We start from the raw sequence: 23,846 nt of genomic DNA, 5'->3' as shown, positions 1-23,846 counted from the left end.
AGATGACTTCATTTGGGGTTTTTTTGGCAAAGATACTAGGAGCAATTTGCCATTTTCTTCTCCAACTCATTTTCCAGATGAGGAAACTGAGGCAAACTAAGTCAACTGGTTTGCTCAGCATTACACAGCTAGTTAAGTGTCTGATGCCAGATCTGAACTGAGAAAGATGAGGCTTCTTGACTCCAGGCCTACTGCTCTCTCCACTATGTCACCTAGCTGCCCTACCTTTTCATTATTGAGAAATTGAGACCCTAAGAGACCATACTTAGAGGAAATTTTCTTCCACTTCACTTCAATTAATCTTGCACACTCTTTGCAATCTACTAGGAAACTGCAATCACTCCTCAAATGTGCCTACCTAAGATTGTCATCAGCTCCCCCAACTACCACCATGCTGTTATCAGCACGGATCTTCTCCCGAAAGTCCTCCATAGCTTCAGTATGACACTGTAAGGAGTTCTGGCCAATGACAAAGAGGACTGGAGTCTTCATATCCAGAAGAGGGTCATCCACATCCTGATGAAAGAAAAATATTTAAAAGATATTAACCAAATAATACATATTCATTGAATGCCTACCTGGAATTTAGGAAAGAAAAGGCAGTGTACCTAGGAAACTTCCCAGGTATAGGAAAATTCCTTTAGTTCAATGGAATATAGGAGGAAAACTATACTGGCACCTTAACTTTCTTTTCCCATTCTAATAATTAGTACATAATCTTTATCTTATCCTTACCCCTCTGGGACCATCCACAGTAAGCAGAGGAAATCCAAGGCAGACAACTGCAGTGACATATTCCATCACTGATACCTGAAAACAATGCAATTGTCAATGTAAGGACTCATCTCCCTGGAGCTTCAACCAGCTAAGAATCCTTTATGTAACCCATCAACCAATTAGTCCTAACCCCCAAGACACTCTCCTGATCTCAAGGTCTTTCAGTCATGACATCTTTGGGCATTACAAAGTAGATGTTAATAAATGCTTATTGAATTAAACAGCAAGGAATACAAGTTGGGTCATTTTGTATATAGTCATGTAACCCAAAGACATGGCCTTGAGATGAACCTGGAAGAATACTGAGGCTATAAATTTCATAGCCTTCTAATTCCTCAGAACAGAGTCCTGGACAGCTTACTTCTTTCCCAGTTAGCAAATGAGATCAGAAGAACTCCAGAAAATAGTTCTCTATTTCTTAAGTAAAATAAAACTCTTTAAAACTTAAATACAATAAGTGGCCCCCATTACTGCCCCTTTATTTAGAATACTCTAGTATATCCTTTCCTCTTCTAAACTACTTCTGAAATAAAATATAAAAGATGGATCACTTCCTTCAGTCAGTCTAAATACTGGGTTCAAACTAAAAAACAATACATTTTACTAATTATATTTATTTTACACTCTTGAGGGGCAAAAATTTTTAACACATCAGGCAAATCTATGTAAACCAATATTCAAACTTATGCTAGACAGTAAATAAATGTACCCCAATTTTGCTAGAAAAGTAGGGAGACAACCTAACAGCCAATACCAAAGACAAACATTTAAACTTCCACCTTCAGATGATTAATCATCCCAAAACTTTAAGAGAATGACCTTTAAAAAGCATGATGAGAAATTACTTACATGACAAGCCACTAAGGCTCCTGTATTCCAACCAATCAAAATGATGGGTTTGTGGGGGAAATGATTGTGAATCTTTAAGAGAAAAGAGAATCAAGTAAGTCCTAGACAGTTGCAAAGCCAGCCCCAAGACCTGATTTAGTGCCTCAGCAGAGGGATAAGAATATTCTTACCTCTAGTACTTTGCCTCGAACAGCTCCAATCATGTGCTCAAGACACTGCAGAACTCCAACTCCACTCCCATTATTTAGGAGATGAGTGGCAATTGGAATAACCTAGAGGAAAATGGTGCCACAGTAATAAAGGCTACATACAAAGGCAAGTTTTGAGCCTAGTCAAATCCTAACCCAAATCTCAACAATCTGTCACTAGCACTATTTCTGTTTCTACATGAAACCAAAATAGAATAAAGCCTCCATTAAAGTCTAGCTTTCTGGAAAATATCTATCATTAACAGCACAATTCATTCCACTCCCCCTTTTTTCCCTTCCTTATTCTTCAATAATCTTATGTACAAAGTTCCCATTTCCAGCACATACCTTGCCCAAGCAGGATAGCTGTGACTGCCAAAATCGGTGTCTTCTAGAGGTAGGGAACATGGAACTTGAGGGACCAGAAGAGGCAATGAGAATCAGTGGAGATCCAGGGAGCTTGCTCTAAAAAGAAAGAATCCCATCCACTCACAGATAAGTAAAGGTGAGTTCCCCTTTCAAGTCTCAAGGTCTCGATTTTTTCTTCTTTTTTAATAAAAGGTCAATTTACTTGATGGTATTACTAGGCAAATTAAGTAGATAATTTCTGAAGTTTATAATCTAAAGTTTGTAATTTTCTCACCACAGAACTGAGCTCTATAAAGGATATAATATGGGGCAGCTAGGTGGCTCAATGGAAAGAGAACCAGGCCTAGAGATAGTAAGCCTGGGGTTCAAATCTGGCCTCTGACACTTCTCAGTTGTGTGACCCTGGGCACGTCACTTAATTCCAATTATCTAACCCTTACTGTTCTTCTGCCTTGGAACCAATACTTAGTATCAATTCTAAGACAGAAAGTAAGGAGTTAAGGGGGGGTTTTTTAAATAGAGAAAATAAGTCCTCAAGGCAGTTGCTATATCAGTTTATTTTATTTGTTATAAAAGAGGGTTGAGGAGGAAGTGAAGACCATTGTGGGGTAGGAGGTTAATGGGAAATGAGGGCAGGGTAAAAAAAAGTATCAATAAAACTTTAAAATTAAGTAACTGGTTGTCCAGCTTACTGGTTTGTTATGAGAAAGCACTCCTACAGCAGGGTCCCAAGGTCTTTTGAGCAGGAGAGACAAGGCTTCAGCTCCTGCAGCCCCAGTCTTTGTGGTAGATGACATCAACATCCGGTCAATCAAGGTTGGTATCTAAAAGAAAAGAACAACAACAAAAAAAGTCAGTATTGTGTAAGTGGGCCTCTCACCACCTGAGACCAGGCTTAAGCCCTGCTATCTGAAACAAATCTCAGCTTCTCAGACATTTTAATCTAATTTTGTCTTTCACATAAGACTCCCTTAAAGAACGAAATATGCAGACCACTAACTACAGTTACATGTGACTGATATAAAATATTCCCATGGCAAAATAGTCTACTTGCAAACACATTATGGTTTCAGCAGTAGCCTATTTTAGTATAAATTCAAAAAGTGGTCTTATAGCTATATAAATGTAGACTCCAGATAGGCTAATGTCTGCAAGTAAAATGACTCGAATGAAGAAAAGGATTGTGATAATCTCCATGCCATCCATGAAGGTCAATGATTCACGTAGTAGAAAGGGGTTTTTAAAAATGTAAACAGCTTTAAGAGAAACAAGAATTTTGGAAATATTAAAGAAACTGAAAAACAGAAAGCAGACTACTCTAATAGTCAAGGAAAAAAAGAAGAAAGGCTCAAGGAAAATGGCCAGAAACTGTGCACCCAAAAAAAGACTAATTCAGGAGTAATGCCACTTGAGGTGTCAAGGAATTACCTAGAGTACAATCTAGTCTGAGTTTAACAGCCAGACTGCTTTAAAACAAGACAGAAAGGAACTCATTTCCTTAGTGACCAGAAGAATTAAGAAAATGTCCTTTAGGGGGCAGCTGGGTAGCTCAGTGGATTGAGAGCCAGTCCTAGAGACGGGAGGTCCTAGGTTCAAATCTGGCCTCAGCCACTTCCTAGCTGTGTGACCCTGGGCAAGTCACTTGAACCCCATTGCCTAGCCCTTACCACTCTTCTGCCTTGGAGCCAATGCACGGTATTGACTCCAAGATGGAAGGTAAGGGTTTAAAAAAAAAAAAGAAAATGTCCTTTAACTGGGTTGACACCAGAAGCAAGGGAAATGAAACTGGAAATGACTACAGAAGCTCACCTGATATATGAAAGCTGATTCAGTCAAGTTTAAGTGAAAAAGCAGTATCACGTAAACATAACATGGGACTTTTAGCATCATAAGATCTAGGTTCCAATGTTTAGTACAGCTATCTTCTAGCCACATGACTAAAACAAGTCAGAACTTCTCAGAAATTCTAATTAATTAGAATTCTTCATCTATAAAACAAAAGTAAAAAAGACAACAAGGGGGCAGCTAGGCTCAGTGGATTGAGAGCCAGGCCCAGAGATGGGAGGTTCTGGGTTCAAATATGGCCTCAGACACTTCCTAGCTGTGTGACCCAGGGCAAGTCACTTGAACCCCATTGCCTAGCCCTTACCACTCTTCTGCCTTGGAAGCAGTATACACAGTATTGATTCTAAGATGGAAGGTAAGGGTTTAAAAAAAAAAAAAGAAAAGATAACAAATTAGGAAAATCTGGGTTCAAATCCTGCCTAAGACATTTCTTAAATGTATGATTCTATGCAAGTCATAGAACTTCTCAGTGCTTTCAGTTACATTGTCTATAAAAGGGGGGGAAGAAGAAGAAAGCCCTGAATTTTATGGCCTCTAAGTTCTATATTCCAGCTCTAAATCTATAATCCTATGAAAATAAATACCAATTGTGAGGAAAGCCGTTTGCAATATAACTCCTAAATCGTGACATAAATATGTGATTCCTATTTAAGTAATCCAATTGTATACATGTACCTTTATGTTTATCATGAGATTTTTTTCAAATTGTGCTAATTTTGCTCCTTATTTGACACTAAGCATATATTTAAAAATTTAAAATAAAAAGGGTAATAGGAAGAAGACAAAAAAACAAGGAACTCACTAATATTTTAATGAAACATCCTAAGTATTTTAACATACATACTACCTAGTAAAAATAGAGGCAAGTAGTGGTTCAATGGATACAGCACCAGGTCTAGAGTCAGGAAGACCCAAGTTCAAATTTGGCCTCAGACACTTATTAGTTGTGTGACCCTGGGCAAAACATTTAATCCTGTTTGCCTCCTTTCCTCATCTGTAAAAATGAGTTGGAGAAGGAAAAGGCAAATACCTCCAGTAACTTTGCCCCAAAAAACCCTAAATGGGGTTGTAAAGAGTCAGATACAACTGAAATGACTTAACCACCTAATAAAATATTAAGAACTCAAAAGTCAAATTCAAAGTATACTCCCTGTGAATAATAAACAGAGTTCTTTGCCTTTTGAAAAGTGGCAGGAAGGGGGCAGCTGGGTGGCTCAGTGGATTGATAGTCAGGCTCAGAGATGGGAGGTCCTGGGTTCAAATATCGCCTCAGACACTTCCTAACTGTGTGACCCTGGGCAAATCATTTGACCCCCATTGTCTAGCCCTTACCACTCTTCTGCCTTAGAACTAACACACAGTATTGATTCTAAGATGGAAGGTAAGTGTTTTAAAAAAATAAAAATAATAATTTTTCAAAAAGTGGCAGGCAGAAAAAACAGATGTAGGCTTTCTCAAACCCAAAAATGAGCTCTCTCTTTATTACATAGATTTTAGCAAAACATATGACAAAGTTTCTTCCTTTTAGTAAACAAAATCTTTTAGTTTATTCTCCCAGAAATTCCAATATGGAAAGCACCAGGGTAGTCATCTCTGATAACCCAGAAAGATGATTAGGGTTTCCCTCATCTCTTGACATGCTCCTTACTTGTTTTTCTAATCTAGCCCAAGTTCTACCCATTTTGAAAATCTAGGAGTTCTCCAAGAGCAAACAGAATGCAGGTGTCCTTGCATGGCCAATTTATAATAAAAGACACTGATATAGAACTTTAAAGCTTGCTAAATGCTTTATATATTTTATCTCATGTGACTGTTCACTTTCTGCCTCCTATGGTCCTCTCTGCCTCAGGTACTTTATACCTCAATATATCCTCCACACTACTGCCAGTTATTTTCCTTAGGTACCTATCTGGCCACATTGCTCCCCTATTTAATCATTAGCATCCTATTGTCTCTAGAATCAAATATAAATTTCTCTGTTTAGTTTTTACAATCTAGTCTTAAACAAACTGTCCTTCTCTCCATTCCTCACAGACTTTATCTTCTATTGCCAAGTTTTTCCCTGGCTGTCCCCTATGTCAGCAAAGCACTCTCTTCTGTCCACTTCTACCTTACAGAATTCCTGTAATCCTTCAAACACTACTTGCAAGGCTTTCCTAACTGCCTCAATCACTCCTCCCTCTCAAGAAGGTATTTAACTATTTTGTATTTGTTTGTATGTATTCTCTTTAAACCTTCTGTATAGAAACTTTTCTCCTCGTTGTCTCCCAACAGAATGCATGCTTCTGAGTAGGGACTGCCTCGGTCATTGTATTTACATCCCCAGCATCTAGCACTGTGCTGGGTACACAGTAGAACTTTAATAACTACCTGCTGATTGATCTTCAGTTTCCTCATTTGTAAAATAAGACAGTTGTTCTCAATCAATGACCCTATGACATACACAACAGTCCTATGAGGTAGATGGTGGCAGCCCACAGATTACAAAAATGAGGTCAGAGAGGTTAAGTAATCTAATCAGTCACAAAGAAAGTAAATTTCAGGGCAACATTTGAATCTAGGTCTTCCTAACTCCAAGTTCAGAACTCTCCCCTACTACATATTGCCATTCAATCACAGTTAATTCACATGATCAAAAGAGAAAGCGTTTTTTCTTGCTTTTGAAAATATTCATCATGTATGCAAGGCATCTGATTCTGGAGGTATGAGAAAATGGAGCTTTTATGAAAGCATTATAAAGACAATAAACTTTAAATGAAAAATTAATATTGAAGTGATTGAAGCTGAGTTGTTCCACAGACCACAATGGTAATTTACTTTTGACTCATATTTGAAAGTTGCCAACCTAATGTAAACATTTTATTTTCTTCTTTCTAGTCTATACAGATCAGTGAGAGGATCCAATATTCTTAGAGACAGTCCTGACTATTCCCCTTCCAAACTTTGAAAGAACAAGAATGCTAATAAATGAAAAGTACCACCAACCAGTCTTGAGGCAAAGCTGAATTTGCAAGTCAGTGACTGAGATCAGGGCACTTGATCCAAAATAGATGTTTACTGAAGTAGCTTTGTCTAAGGAATCTATCCCATCCTCTCTTTCCTCTCTACCTATTCTAGATCCCAGTCTGGAAGGCAAACCTCATCTGCTTATCTTTTCCCTAGTAACTAAGCTCAAGGAAACCTGAATCAAGCACCATCTATTCTACCCACACATTTCTCAACCTCCTCCTGCTTCTGATGCTACTACAAGGATTGAAGGGACTTGAGGGAGGAAAGAAGGGGAGGAATATAAGAAACTATATAGGTGTCACACTAACAACCTAGTAATGGGGAATAAACAGTAGAATTAAGCAATATTGCACAACTCTAAGTAAAGCAATTTAAATTATTTTACCAACCCCATGTGATATAATAAACAGCTATTATACTGCCTCTAAACCTTCTCTTCATCAAGCTAAACATCATCCCCAAGTTCTTCAACCTAGCAGCTAGGAGGCACAGTGGATAGAACACCAGACCTGTAGTCAAGATCTGACTTCAAATTTTACCTCAGGCACTAGTTGTGTGACTCTGGGCAAGTCATTTAACCTTTTGTGTGTCTCCTCAACTATAAAAGGAATAATTATAGTATCTATTTCACAGAGTAGTTATGAGAATCAAACCATTTTTAAGATTTACAAAGCAACTGGCACAGTACCTGCCATATAGTAGGCCCTTAATAAATGCCTGTTCCCTTCCCTCCCCTCAACTAATTCCCACATTGGAATGCATCAGAAAGGCCAATGGGCTTAGAGTCAGACAGCATGGATTCAAATTGCTGCCTCTGTCCTCCTTTTTCTATATAATCTTGGGTATGTCACAAACTGTTTCCTTATCTATAAAATTATAGCGATTTGGGCCACACTAATATAATAAAAACAATAATATTACCTAAATTAATTTACTTATTCAATGTCACACCAATTAAGACTACTAGTTAGATCTTAAAACAAAAATAAGCATGGTGACACTAAACAAGAAATTGACAGCTGGCAGCCTAATAATAAAAGAGAAAAAATACAAAAGGCAGATAAAAACTAAAAAAGCCTGGTTACAGTCTGCCACCAATTATTAAAGGAACGAAAAATGTTCCTTGCTTAGATAATTTCCTAACATCACAGTAGACAAGAGTGTCTGAGATTCATCATGACAGATGCATCATCCCCCAAAATTAAATGGCTATTCAAGGTCTTCCATGATCCTTTCAGGTTTTTTCCCTTTTCTTTCCTTATATAAGCCTGTCATAGCCAAAGTGGTGTATTCATTGTCCCCAAAAGTCCTTCAATTTTCCCAATACTCTTGCCTTTACTAGCACCATTCTCCCTACCTAGACTGCTCCTTAGTCCCATAGGACCCACCACCACTTCTACCTCTCAAAATACTACCACTTTTAAGGCCCAACTCATAAAGTCTGCCTTAATCACCATATTAAGAAGTTTTCAACCTTCTTCCTCAATTCCTTTAGCACCACATATTTGTATTATTCATCAGAAACTACCTGGTATTGAGATTTTCTTTAAACACATCTCCTCTATAAAACTATAAACTCCCAGAGGGCAAAGGCCTTTTCTTATTTCTGCATCCCCAAGATGTATGTGGCACAATCCCTACACAAAAGAGATACTCAATAAGAGTATGTTAAATGAATATTGTATCAAGAAGGCATCGGGTAGTATTGTTTACTGTTTTTACAATACAAGTAGCATGAAATGGAGATTCATAATTTCATATATAATCTTCTTTTCGTATTCAATACTGTATATGGAAATACTTTTTTGGTGTCTTAAGTTTAGTATTGGAGAAAACATTAAAAATCATCTGCAAACTATGTTTAAAAGGCAGAAGAATTTTGATATAGAACAACTGATGAAAATATATCTTCCCTTTTGGTAGAAAGGAAGATTGCTGTAATCACTCTTAGATTTGTTCCCTTTGTCTTAGTTATTTTTCTTTTTGTTACAAGAGAGGTAACATTGGGGGAGAGGGGTATATCTAGAAATGACAAAAGACATCAAGCCTATTTTAAATAAATAAAATTAAACTTTAAAATTACTTTGCCTTAAAAAAAATAACTTTTTAAAGCCTAAAATTTTTTTAAATATATAGAATGCAAGTATGTAATACATTTTAGAAAATGCCCTTTTTTTAAAAAGATTACCCCAGTAATATGAAAACTCACAAAAACTGGCTCATTCCCTAATAATACAGGGTTTGTTGTTTGTTTTTGTTTTATTATACTCACATATTGTAGTCTAAGGTCAGAAAGCCCTATTTCACAATATCTGCCTGACCTGGTATCTCTCCTGGTAAATATTTCATCTCCTCTGGGACATCCCAATTTTTGTAACATTCAACTCACCTTGGGGATGACAAGTCTGAGTTTTTAAAAGTTGAAAAACACATGACAGTTTTCAACACCTTCCCCTCATCCTAGAGACAGAGATGATAGAAACATTTACGAGAAAAGGAATAGGAAATAAGGAGGGGCACATATAAAGAGAAGGTTGGTTGGTTGGTTGGTTTTTACCCAATTCTTTCCTAGCCTGAACAGCAATTTTTCCCTTTTTCATATACCATGACCATTCATGGATCACAACTGGGCAGGGATCACCCCTAGTGCTCAGGCCAGTGACCTCTGCTTCTAACAATGAAGCAAACCAAACTGGTATTCTTACCTTCCCTTTCAATGTCTGCAGTGCATCAAGGTATGCTGCTAGCATAGGCAGGCTCAGGGTTTCCACCAATGTTGTATGCAACCACTGGACAAGTTTAATGTCCCAACTCACACTTGCCAGTGCCTGCCGAACTCTCCTTGCACATTTATCCACAGCAATTCGCCGCAGCACAGGCTCATTGCAAGCCTGGAAGATGACAATGTAGGTTACAGATATGAAGAGGTGAAGGAAATCATCACATATTAGTAAATGACCCTAGAGGAATGGATGTTATACAGTATAGATGGGGATGTCACAACTGACACAACTATCACCCCATAAGAGATAAGAAATGCTCAAAAAGTTTTGAGAACCAAAAAATAATAATGAGGAGTAAGCATTTAAAAATTCCACAGTACCTACTGTCAAGAGTAATTGAAAGGTGTTAGAAGCATACAGGAATCAGTTTATCAAACTTACCCCTTCATTGGCTAGCCGGGCCAGCCGGTCGGACTGCAAGGCTTTGAGAATCTTGTTGAACAGCTTGTTCTGGGCAATTGTCCAACCAGTCCTGGGGAAGAAAGTGCAAATAATTCAAGTATCTCTACACTCTTTAAAGATGATATAACCCTAGTGACCTGTTTCCACTATAACTTGTATAATTTAAAATGGCATATCAACCAACAAGTGCTTATTAAGCACCTGCATATAATGTTCTATGCTGGATATGAGTGATATGCATATAAAACAAAAAAACAGTCCCTACCTTCAAGAAGGAACTTAAAATCTATTAAGGGAATATAAGCTATAAAAGTATATTTTTGATAATTTAAAAAACAGAAGCGTAATAAGGGCAGCAAGAATGGATTACCACAGGTCAAGAGCAGTTGATCCCTGAAGGAAGCTAGGGTTTTGAAATGGCAGAGGTGAGTAGAGAGATCACTCAAGGCATGGAAGTCTAGGAGAGGGAATGTATGGACAACAATAAATAAGCCTGTTTGGCTGAAACATAGAATAACATGGAGAATAATATGAAATAAGTATGGAATCATAGGCACAAGACAGAGTGTAATAAGTTTTAAGTGCTAAACAGAGAAGTTTGCATTTTATCCTAGATATAATAAGGAGCCAGATGGTCAGTCTTGTCCTTTAGGAATATAGACTGGGCAGCTGTGTAGAGGGCATATTTGAAAGAAACGACTTGAGAAAGGAAGACCAATTAGGAAACAACTGAAATAGTAAATGCAAAAGGAGATGAGGGTTTGAACCAAAGTAATGATCAAGTTAAGTAGAAAGAAGAGGATGGAATCAGGAGATAATATGGAGAATAATCATTAAGACCAAACAACTGATTGGGCTGGGGGAGCGGTGGGGAGCGGATAAAGATAGTGAAGAATAAAAAATGACTCTGACATTGTGAACCTGAAAAAAACTGGAAGGATGGTGGTGCTCCTGAAAAAAACAGGGAGTTAGGAGGAATGACAGGTTTAAAAAGTTTAGAGAGAAAGATGATACAGTCTGGTTTGAATCTGTTGAGTTTGTGACTCCTATAAAATATCCAAGTAGAGGCATCTTGCAGATAACTATGAAACTGAATCTCTGAAGACATGTGAGACATGTAAATTTAGAAGTTATTTGCCAAGAAGTGAAAACTGAATCCACAGGAACTGAAGCAATCAACAGAAAGAAAATAGAAGATGAAGCTTTGGGACACGCATATGTAACTGGAGTAACAGGGAAGACATGCATGATAATTAAGAAAAAGACAGGAGGATTCGTACAACTTGTTGTTCAATCATTTTTCAATTGTGTCTGACTTCATGACCCCATATGGGATTTTTTTTTTTGGCAAAGTGTGCATTTCCTTCTCTAGTTTATTTTACAGATTAGAACTGAGACAAATGGGGTTAAGTGACTTGCCCAAGGTCACATAGCTAGTGTCTGAGGACAGATTTGAATGCAGAAAAATGAGTCTTCCTGACTCTGGTCTCAGCATTCCATCCACTGTGCCACCCAGCTACCCTTCATACAACTAAGAGATCCTAAAGAGAGTAATGTCATTTAAAAAATGTAGTGAGCAGAGAGCATCTAAGAGGATAAGGATGGTCAACAGTATCAAATATTGCAGTGTTCAAGAAAGATGAAAGGATGAGGACTGAAAACAGGCCATCAGATTTAGCAATTAAGTGATATAATCAGATTTGAAAGGGCTGAAAAGCAGAAGGAAAGGAAAAAGAAGCAATGAATGTAGATGATTTTTTTCTATGAAAGGGAGACAGGACATAAAATGATAGCTTAAAGGTTTTTTAATTGACAGGAAGTCTGGGTACGTTCATAAGTAGCAAGGAGAAACTAGGTATTGAGGAAAGATTAAAGATAACAGAAAACAAGAGGATGATCTAATAAGAAACAAGAAGAGAATTAAGGCAAAAGTGGAAAACAAGTAGCCTGCATCGTTTTATCACTGATTTTGTTACTGACTCAGTCCACAAAAAATCCCATCCCCTTCTCAGCATAAGTATATGAATAATAATAGTAATTATAACTTAAATATATGAAGGGCTTTTAAGATTTGAAAAGCATTTTCCTCATTAACAGCACAGTGAAGAACATAAATATGGCATTATAACCCCATTTTATGGAATTATAAGAAGAAACACATCAAGTGATTCACCAAGATTAAACTGCTATTGTCAAGAGTTGACCCTCAGTTCTTCTAATTATGATCCTATACCAGTGTTCTTTCCACTATACCAATCTCTTACTACATATCACAACATGTCAAGAGAAAAATCATAAACTATTTCTGTTTGTGCTTATAAAATCAAAGCTAATCATTTAAATAAAGGTTATTTTCTTTGTTATGCCATTAATGAAAGTCTATTTGCAGCTCCTAATACCCAAAGCAATCAAGGCTCTGTCCCCAAATAACTGTGTACTTACTTCATATATACTTTGTATTTACTGAGCATATCTACTGCCTATATTTATGTTTATGATTTGTTTCTAACAATAACAAAAAAAAGCAAGCTTCTGTGTGCATAGAATGAAGGAAAGAAACAAGCATTTATTAAGCTCCTACCCTAGGATAAGCACTGTTAAATGCTTTACAAATAATATCACATTTAATCCTCTTAACAACCCTGTCCAATAAAAAAAGAAAACAACCCTATCCAGTTAATGTTATTATTTTTGATCCTTAAAACAACTCTATGAAGGTAGGTGCTATTATTATCACCTATTTTACAGATAGGGAAACTAAGGAAAGAATCAAACTTGGGTCTTTTAACATCAAGTCCAACATTTTATCCACTGCACCAACTGTAAGCCTCTAAAAATATAGGGAACTAATTCAAAAATTAAAAACAAGTGATTATCCAATAGATAAAATGGTGATAGAAGCAAGTAGTTTTCAAAAAATGAAAAGTAAGCTATAAATAACCATATTTTTAAAATGATACAAATTATAAATAAGGGAAATTCAAATGAAAACAACTTGGGTTCCATCTTATAGAGACCAGGTATACAAAGATAACAAAAGAGAAATGTGGCAATTCCTAGAGATGTGGGAGAACTAGAACACTAATATATTATTAATGGAGTTGTGAACTGGTTCAGTCATTCTGGAAAGCTATCTGCTTTCTTTTTTCTTTATTTTGTATTCAAATACATTTTATTTTTATCATCATTTGTGATTTTTTCAACCTTTTAACAACAGCTCATTAAGGTTTTTCCCAAAGTGGACAAGTATGAAATTAATTTTCAATAGAGGTTTGCTAAAACCTGGAAACTATGAAGCCTATCAACAAAATGGAGCTAGTACTAGTTTATTGCTTTGTTAATTAATTCTGTAACCTTGTGTAGTGAATTGCCTAGGATACTAAGAAATACCATGCCCAGAATCACAGTCAATAAGCTAATAAGCATCAGAGGCAGAACTTGAACACAGATCATCTGTCTAGGATTATAAATATGCCCTCTTACCTTCCTTGACATAACTCTTAACACTGTATATTTCTGAGTTTCATATGGACTTCCTTTCAAAGACAGAGAACTAGAATCCATGTTTCTTTAAGATGCTACAAAATATTGTTTTCAACTTAGCTTACCATTTATTGTATGAAAGAATGTCTTTCTTATTTGCTTTTCTTGCTACTAAATTTATTCTGAAACCCAAATTGGTAAGGGATGGAAATGATGTAAACATTGGAGAAGAAAAAAAAGTCAAATACCTAGAAATTACTATCATACTCTGATGACAGTTGAGATCACATTAGAAGCCACAATGTTGACATGCCCAAAACCAAGAAAAGATTTGAGAGTTGTAGCTAGAGGTCTGCCCAACTGGTTCCAAAAACTAAGACAACTGTTCAATGTTTTGTGTCAGCTCTATAGGAGGTCTAAAAAATTAAACTGGCAGAAGAAAAATATGACCTAACCCAAGGATCAAGATAAACAGTGCCTGAAATATATAATTAAAGAAATTTTAAAACAGCAGACAGAATTTTAACTACAAGTCTGTAGGAGAGGATAAGCCCCACTAGGCTTTGCTAATGGGGACTGCGGTAAACTGAACTGGCTCCCCTCCCCAAAGTTCCCCACCAGTTCAATTTTAAACAGGAAAATGATGTCTCTTCTTGATTTCTCAGACCAGACACCAAAACTAGGAACCTGTATTTCTCCAAACTTTGACTAAGCCCAGATGAGACATCAGAGAAGGGATGGGGGGAGGTGGAAAAGGCAGTATTTATTATTTATGCTGAACTCTGCCCTATGCTTATAACCTAATTCCTACAATCTCAGTCCTGGAGAAGCCTTAATGAGTATGGCAATGCTTCCTTTGGTGTTATTCACAGGGAACCTATTTTATATGAAAATACCCAAAGGACTTAAAACCCCAAGAGATACATAGAGACATTGTCATGGTCATAATTCTCCTTTATGAAATTTTAAAACATCTAGGTTTAAACAATAACAAAATTATAAGTCTTCTGGAATTCATTAAATTCTCTTGCTAAAAAAAAAAGGGGAGGATTTCAGAAGTGTATACTCTAGCTATGGACTCAGATATTTACAATACTGAATAAAATATAAACATCTCATATTGGGTGTTTGAATTCTGAGAGTGTTTCTTTTCCTCCCTCTCCTCATTATTTTAGAACTAAGAGGGGTCATAAAGTTTAACCATCTAATTTTACAGATGAGGAAACTGAGGCAAAGAGTGATGAAATGACCTGTCCAGCTTCCACATCTAGGCAGTTCCACATCTAAATCATGATTTGAACAAGGTCTTTTTTATTCCAAGTCCAGAGCTATCCATTACATCATGCTGTTACTGAAGTATACTCAGAATACACAGACAGAAAGGAAATAGATTTAATAGATTATCAGCTTATAGACTACAAGTCCATGGACTTGATATAATGATAAAGAGAAACTTAAATTACACAAACATGTGACCTTTCTTACAAAAGCAGAAGAGCTAATAATTTAATGACTTCCTTTCATGATAACTTCATTCTTTAAAAGTTGGAGGAACCAATGATGGAAATGTTTATTCTGAGCATGATTCTCACCAACAAAGAATTTGTTGCTGAAGCAGAAATGGGGGAAAGTGATCAGGCCATCTTGGAATTTGTGACACAAAAGTAAACCAGGACATGAACCTTGAATTCTGAAAGTGCAGATTTCAAAGGGGTTCAGAGGAAAAGGTCAAAAAGGAAACAATGGACTAAATTACATAGGGAAAATCATCCAGAAGGAATGAATAGATCTCAAAAATTATATTCTGAAGACAAAAAGGCAAATCTGTTAAGAAAGAAAAGCAGGAATTGTTGAAAGAGACAGATGTGGATGTATCACATGAGTTTGAGATGCGGAATATGGGGGGGTGGAGTATAGGGATGAGGATAAATAAAAAAGGAAAGCATAGACTTGCCAAAAAAAATATTACTGAATTAGAGTTCAAAAAGATCTAAAGCCATTGAAGAAAAGTCAAGGACAATCAAAAGGGGGATTTTTGAAGCTATACTAGTGAAAAAAAAAAGCATCCAAGAAAGGACTGGACCACTTCAAGAAAGAAAGAATAACAAACTAACAGATTGGAAAACACCTAAAATGAAATAAAATAGAGATGAATTTACATTCAAGTAATTTTCATACAAGTCTTACCCACATGTTCAAAAAGTTAACTTCACAAGAATAAAATGGGGGAGATATAGCTAGACAAAAGTTCATTGAAAAAGTTCTACAAATTTTAGCAGACTATAATCCCAATGAGTCTAAAATGTGACATAGCAACCCTATGTAATTTAATATAACACTGGCCACAATGAGAGGCACAATGACCAGGACAGAGGAGACATTAGTACCACTGTACTCTGGATCTAGTTAGACAATATATGGATATTTTTTAGTTTGGGGAAAAACTTTGATAAATTGGTAAGCATTCATAACATTGGGAAATCCCTTGACTCCATTCCATATAAAAATCAGATTAAAGAATTGAGAATATTTAGTTTGAAGATAAGATTAGGTAGGGTCAGATAGGAAAAAGATCATCAATAAATAGTCATTCGACAAATGTTTATTGTCTAATAGTTAACATGCCAGGCACTGTCCTGGGCAATGAGCATACATACATAAAAACAAACCAGTGCTTCAAGAGGTTTACATCCTACTGAGAAAAACATGTACAAACATACATTTTATATACATGTATTTATGTGTGTATATGTGTAAGCTATGTGTATATGTGTGTATGTATACATATAGTAACTTTTGGATTCTCATATACATATATACACATGTACATAAACATATATACACACACAAATTAAATACTAAGTAATTTCAGGGGAGATGCACTAGCTACTGGGGCTAGAAGGGCTTCATTTAGGATGCCACCTGAGCTAGGCTTTGTAAGAAGCTACAAAAGGGAGGGTCAGGGGAGGGCACTCTAAGCATTGAGAACAGCTGAGACAAAGACACGGAGACAAGAGATATAATGTAACATAGAATATGTGAGGGAGAGTAACATGTAATAAGTTTTGAAAGGGAGGTCAGAGCTCCACCATGATGTCCTTTAACTGCCAAACAGAGGAATCTTCTAACCATTTTGGAAGACAATTTGGAACTATGCCCAAAGGGCTTTAAAAGACTGCCTGCCCTTTGATCTGGCCATACCACTGCTGGATTTGTACCCCAAAGAGATAATAAGGAAAAAGACTTGTACAAACAGAGGAATCTATATTTGATCCTGGAGGCCTTGGAAAAAAGAGTATGCTCCCTCACTGAAGGTCTTCAAGCAAAAGCTGGACAACCACTAGTCAAGATTATGCTATAGAGGATGTTCCTGTTCATTTATGATTGGACTAGATAGTCTCTAAGGTCCCTTCCAACTCTGAGATTCTGTAAAAGTTTACAGATTGTTTTCCTCAGTGCTCTATGAAGTACTCTAGGGACCACCATACTTCTCAAACTTAATGAAAATTTGTCTTCTGTGGCTACTTTAATCTATTCACCAATCTAGATTTCTAAATGATGTTAAACTCTTAATCTTACACATGAATTTAATGTTTATTATTCTACAATCTGTATGCCTTCTAAATGTTTATCTGAATTGGTGTATTTATCTTAATAGATGCTTACATTTATATAATACTGTACCATTTACATAGTATTTTCCATACAATTTATCTCATTTGGTCCTCCTAACTCAGTAAGGTAAGTAATATAATTATCCCTATTTTATAGATGAAAGAGTTGAGGATTAGAAATGTTAATACATCACAATCATATAATGTTTTAAGGTTATTAAAGTTTTACATACAGTCTTTCTTTTGATCCTTACTCCTTGTGAGGTAAACACTACTTCTATTTTACAGATGAAGCACCTTAAGACTCAGAAAAACTAAATGACTTGCCAGAGGTCACACAGAGTTGATGGCCAAACTTAGGAACTGCATCTAAATCTTCTGACTCCAAGTGTTCTTTCTTCTATATCATACCATACCTAAGACAGTGACTGCCTGACTCAACATGAATATACAGCATCAGGTGCAAATAACCTTTCCATATGTGTTTTAGAAAGCAAGGATGAGATAATAAAAAGGAATACTAACTGAAACCATGACCATTATCCCATGGGATTCAATGTGCCTGAGGAGACCCACCTGTTGACATGCTCCTCCCAGTCTTCAGGTGGGGGTGGAGCATCTGCATCAGTACGGGCAAAGATGACATGGCGTTCACATTCATTCATCACACTTCGTGCCTTCTGGTTGTCATAGAGTGGCACTGGGGTAGATGTGACAGTCTCCACATCAATAGGGATGTCTGCCTCACTACAAATAAGCAAAATAAAATCAGACCACAAATATTTTGCTTAATTTATGCATGTGTTCAATGTTTGTTCAACTGTCTATTTATCCTTGCCCAACTGCATTTAGTCCACATAAAAGTTCTTATTGTTAGCACATGCCACTGCCCTAATGGTATGTGCTCAAGGACCCTGGACTAATTTTAATATTGTCCAAAGCAAAACAATTAGAAAGATAGACCTACTACAAAAGTCACAAATATTATTCAAGTATAAATATGAATATTTTAACTCCATTTTTTTAATGAATCACAAGTACTCCCTTTTCAGGTCATGAAGAATAGATACAAATTAAAGAACTTCCTTAATCTCAGGAAAACTCCCTATGGCAGGAGCAATATTTTACTATATTCTCCCTGACATCCAAGCAGGTTAGGCTAGTTTTTTCCTAAAAAGGTACTGAAACATTCTTTGAGGCTTGGTTGGCTCAAGGGTCTAAGAATTTAGACTTCAGACATCACTTCCTCAATATCTGAGTTCAGAGAGCTTATGAAGAGTTAAAGGGGCTATCAGATGCCTGGCTAGGAATCACAATGGTACTACTTTCCCTCAGGCAAATTAACTGAAGATGTTCTCAATGCCTAGCCTTGCTGAATCTTCTGCTATGGTTAAGTAAATCTACTTTTATTAACTGTTGGGGAGGTCCAAAATGTCTCATTTTGTTCCAACATCAAACCTAAATTAACAAGGGCTTGATCTGAGTTGGGCCTAACCCAGAACATCCTATCTCAAATTTCAATGAAACTAAAATATAAATCAAATCAGCTATGATCTAATTAATTATAATATGCCAGAGGTAATGGTGTCATAACAGAAGAGTAGTGATCTGCAAGATTCTTGAAAATGAAAGTCAAAAATCTGTTGTATATCTCCAGCACTAAGAAAAACATGAATATTCTGGATTTCTAAAAACATATATTCTATGGTGAATGAGGAGTAATTCTGGCTCTACAACCTTCAAGATTATCCAATTTCCCTTGCTCTGATTCCTTTTTTTTTTCCAAGTACCCAGGCACTAAGAAGAAGAAGTGGGGGTGGGGGAGGTCCTTAACATAGACAATCATGAAAGCCCTTAAAAGAGTACAGCCACCATAGTAAATTGTAAATTAATGTTTTGATGCCTTAAACAGTACTTTGTTGAAACTCCCAGAGCCTGATTTCCCCTTCGGGAAATGATAAAATTGATTTTTTTTGAACATGCAAAGCTGAACACAAGACATTGGCAGACACCCAGTCAACTAACTGATTTCTCCCTACTCCATTCCTCGACACTATATTAACTTACTCCTTATTTTCAAACTAATAATTTCAATTGTTTTCTTCTTGAACTTTCCTTTTTATTCCAAGCTCCAAATCAAATATCAATACTGTCTTCCACAATATATCTGTTTTGAATGGATATGGATCCTGACAGAAGCATGAAAATATTTAGATGTAAGTCCTACTCTAAGGTCAAGGAAGTCCAAGTGGAAATTTCCAATACTTAGCACATGCTCAATATGTATTCTTTCTGTTCTGTTACTGAGTATGATTAAATACTCATGATTCAGTTATAAGCCAAGTCATCAATTAATTTTGATTAAGTCAATGAGAAAACCAGTATTTAATATACTGAACTATTCTTGAGAAATGTGGCATATATCCCAGTCAAAGCTCATCTGAATTCTGACTCCACGTTTACCTAACTGACTATGATTCAACATTTATTTTCATAAATTTCATGAAAAACATAAGAGATTGGCCACATAACCAAAAATTTCATTAGTTAAATACTAATGAATTCCTAGGATCAAAGATTTAGAGGTTGAAGGAACCTCAGAAATCATCTAGTCCAACCCTAGAATCTGATACCTGAGATAGAAGTTAAGTAACTAAGTAACTTTCCCAATGTCAAATAGGTAGAGTAGGAAGTCAAATCCAGGTTCTGATTCCAAATCCAAAGCTCTATTAGTTCTGTGTTAATTAGCTTTTTAAAATCTTTTTCTAAAAATCTCAAGCAGTCATATGTACCAAAATATTCATAGTACATTTTTTGTGGCAGCAAAAAAAAAACAAACAAACGAGGTACACAGTGAGTGTCCACTAATTGAGAAATAGCTGAATGAATTATGGTATTTGAATGTAATGGATTATTAACAGCACCAGAAACAAGGAAAAGGAGAAAGATGATAACTATGAACTGATGCAGAGTAAAGTAAGTAGAACCAGGTAAACAATATTCACAATGACAACTATAATGTAAATAAAAAGAACACTAAAAGGAAGCCAAATGTGGAAAAATTGCAATGACCAATCTTGGTCCCAGAGAACAGATGATGAAACACACCTCCCTCCTTTTGGTAGAGAGTTGGGGACTACAGGTGCAGAGCGTCAGATGTGGCCACTGTGTCGGTTGGTTTTTGCTTAACTATTTTTCTTTATTACAAGTGAGGCTCAATGGAGGTGGGGGTATATCCAGTAATGACTGTGATATAAAAAAAAAGGCATCAATAAAACTTTTTTCTTTTTTTAAAAAAAACGACAATTCTAAATATAAAAATCTCAGGCAGGCTGAATCAGCCAGGCCACTTTTTGTCATATGTTGGACACCCAGGCCATATGCTGGGCATTATAGAATTGTCTCAAATCCCTGAAACCCCCAAGCCAGTCTCCTCCAGAATCCCCAAAATCACCCTCCCTATATCCCACTATCCAACAACCATGGTACCTGTTGTTGGGGCACTCTCAAGCACCCTAATGGAGGAGGACCACAAACTCACATGGTACTGTCCTGATGACGCCTGGGAGTGACAAAGAGCATGCGGGTGGGGCGGGCACTGCTGGCATCTGGATGAGCACTCCATGGCTTGGCATAGCTATGATCCAAAAACACCAGGTCCAGCTCCCGTTCATGTACTGAAAGCTGGAAAAGCAGAGAGGTGCCCATGCGCCGGGCTGAAGTCTGGAAGTCTCGCTCACCACCCCGGTGGGACATCTCTATAGAAGGGACACAGTGTCTCAGAGCCTGGGAGTCAGCATGCCGTCAGTCTGCAGTAAGAAGAGATCAAATTGGAATGGGGAGGGCAAAATTCAATTCCAACATTATGAACTCGTGACTCAAATAATTTTGTCCTTTTCACAGAAAAAGGTTAACACATATCTGCAGAGAGGACTCACAGAGAGGACTCACAATTGAGTCCTCTTTTCCTATCTTGTGCTGTTTCCTAATTATAGGGCAAGGGCCAATATTATGCAGTAGAAAGATAATAGGACTTGAAAAAAATCAAAAAGCCTGTGTTCAAATTCCAGCTTTGTCATTTACCATGATAAAAATAACCTTGGGTTGGTCACTTTCCTTGTGAAGTTCCTCAGTCAATAAAATGGTGACCAGACTTGGTCTTTTTCAGGTACAAACAAGATAAATGTAAAATACCAATATGTGTCAGCTATTATTTAAGAGAACTTAAAGAACTCTTAAGAGTTAGACCCTTTCAGGATCTAAGAGGACTGGGCGTCCTGAAATCCCACAAAAATCCTCAGAAAATCTCAGCTCCATCCACCACCCTTCAACTGCCTCAAGAGCCTGTAACCAGTGAGTGTCATTCCTGGCCCCCATTCTTGAATTCCCAACCACCACCTTTGATGGTCCAATTTATCCTTCCACCTCCTCTTCTTTGCTCAATTCCCAACGTCACCAGAGGAATCTCCCACAGAAACCCCATCTCTAAGGCCCTGTCTTCATAAGATAGCACAGATTTAGATCAACCTTATTTCCAGAGCAAACATGGGCAAAGATCAGACAAGTGACTTGCTCAAGGTCAAGAAGTAGTTTGGGGAGGGTGAAAGCAGCTGAACTGGGAGCCTCAAGAGGCCATTGATAAGAATGTTGGCTCTGCTACTTCTTACCCTCAATAACCTTTAAGAATTCACTTCACTCGCCTGGGCCTCAGTTTCCTGAACAGTAAAAAATCAATTCGCTCCCAAATGGCAGCGCTGAGGTTTGAACCCAGGGCTTGAATCCGAGGGCTCTTTCTAGTACACCGCCCTAGCACCCAAAGAGCTCGGATTCCATCCTTGGGATACTTCAATGTCACTTCCAAGGCCGCATCCCTTCCTTAACTTTTTCCTTCACTCATATGCCTTCCCCCGCCCCCCACCCGCCTCCTCCCCTTTTATTTCTCCACCCCCAGCCCCTCCCCTCCCCCAGCTCACTCCACCGCACGGCAAGCTCGTTCTCTCCCTCCCCCACGCGCCCGCCTCCGCCCGCCCCTCCCCCTAAGCTCCCTTCCGCCTCCCCTCCCCCACTATCCTCACAACCTCCTCCCCGCCTCGCCTCCACCCTGCGCAGGCCACGGCCCAGAGCCAGAACCCCGGTTCCCCGAAGATACCTCCCAGAGGCGCTACCCGGGCCGATCCCTGGAGCCCCCAAGGCCCCAGGGTCCAGCCCCCAGCATCGACCCCGCCCCCTCGACGGTTCCGAAGCCCAGGCCCTGGACTCTCACCCGAAGGCGCGCCGGGGCCCAGCGGCACAACGCCCGGGCCCCGCCGCCGTAAGCATGCGCGCCACCACCCTTGCCGGCCGCCGAAGCAATCTGCAAAACTCGGAAGTGGATAGGAATCAAGAAGCCAGAGTGGTGCGGCCATCGAGAAAACCCGGAGAGCAGTTTTCGGAGTGGAGCTGCGCAGTGCTGCTAGGGAAGCCTTTTGAGATAGTTCCCGCGGAGATGGGACGCGTCCAATTTGGCACGGGTTTACCTAGAGGTAGAGACTGAAGTAAGCAGAGGCAAAAAAAAAAATATGTACCATAACTACCACCGTGTAAACGGAAAGCACAACCACACACACACATACAGAATTCGAAGTGAGTGTAGCAGAACCCAATGAAGAGTTAAGAAGACAACCCCGACCGGATAGATCCCTTCGCGGGGAGGAGGGAGGGCCTCAGACGCTACCTGTCCTGTCCCACGAGATTTAGGACTTTTTCAATGTATCTGATCTTTTACCTCTTTAAAAAAATATTGTTAGATGGCATAGCTCTCTGCCAGGGCCTGGGGGATTGACACTGGGAATAAAGTGATATGTAAAAAAAACAATAAAAACGTGGTTTTTTTTATGTTGTATGTTAGGGTTTTTTTAATATTTTGTTTTTATGTTTTTAAATGTACAAAATTTAAGGCTGATAGGGACCTGGAGTTTTTTTGTTTTTTGGAAAACTCACAGTGAGAATATTCTGTACCAATGCAGCTCTTACACCAATAATGAAACTTCTTAGAGTCAACTAGGGTGCTGAAAGGTTGTCAATAATAGTAATGGCAAGCATTTATGTAGCCCTTTAAAGTTTGCAAAGGGCTTTACAAGTACTATGGCATTTTACCTTCCTAAGAACCCAGAGTGGGACATGCTGTTGCTATCCTCACTTTAGAGGTGGAAAGTGAGAGAAACGGGGAAAGTAACTTGCCCAGGGTCTTCCAGATGCTAAGTGTTTTAATGTAGATTCAAATTCAGGTCTTCCAATTCCAGATCCACCCTTTATTCACTGTGCTTTGGGTGCAAATCAATCAACCATTTATTAAATACCTACTTTGTGCACTGTAGAATGTCAGACTGGAGCCAGAAAGCTAGATTATTGGCCTTGAGACCCTGGAGCAAGACACTCATCTTAGAATTCTCCACCAAGGGAAGCAAAGGGCTCCACCCTATCTCTGTCCCCTACTATGTGCCTAGCAGTGTGTCAGACCTTGGGGAGTTAAGTGAAACAGCCCCAGT

General features: G+C 38.0%; 1 protein-coding gene across 11 annotated transcripts in view; it reads right to left on the bottom strand.

Annotated features, from left to right (window-relative positions):
- KANSL3 (KAT8 regulatory NSL complex subunit 3) overlaps positions 1 to 22,717 on the bottom strand; it is a 39,174-nt gene extending 16,457 nt beyond the window's left edge. For 4 of the 11 annotated variants that reach the window (XM_007475895.3, XM_007475897.3, XM_001370469.5 and 1 more), the window contains exons 1-11: positions 22,583 to 22,717; positions 20,861 to 21,128; positions 17,896 to 18,066; positions 10,202 to 10,292; positions 9,743 to 9,928; positions 2,876 to 3,007; positions 2,163 to 2,279; positions 1,797 to 1,898; positions 1,627 to 1,698; positions 736 to 810; positions 359 to 516 (exon numbers count right to left, since the gene is read on the bottom strand). In XM_007475895.3, the coding sequence (XP_007475957.1) occupies positions 359 to 516; positions 736 to 810; positions 1,627 to 1,698; positions 1,797 to 1,898; positions 2,163 to 2,279; positions 2,876 to 3,007; positions 9,743 to 9,928; positions 10,202 to 10,292; positions 17,896 to 18,066; positions 20,861 to 21,075 (1,319 nt within the window). In that variant the 5' untranslated portion in view covers positions 21,076 to 21,128; positions 22,583 to 22,717. The other 7 variants (XM_007475896.3, XM_056813074.1, XM_056813075.1 and 4 more) reach the window with 4 other exon arrangements.
- Between the last annotated feature and the right edge of the window lie 1,129 nt (positions 22,718 to 23,846).

This window comes from Monodelphis domestica, chromosome 1, assembly GCF_027887165.1.
Source record: "Monodelphis domestica isolate mMonDom1 chromosome 1, mMonDom1.pri, whole genome shotgun sequence".
NCBI lineage: Eukaryota > Metazoa > Chordata > Mammalia > Didelphimorphia > Didelphidae > Monodelphis > Monodelphis domestica.
Note: the sequence above shows the minus strand (reverse complement) of the source record. Positions and strands in the feature narration are given on the sequence as shown.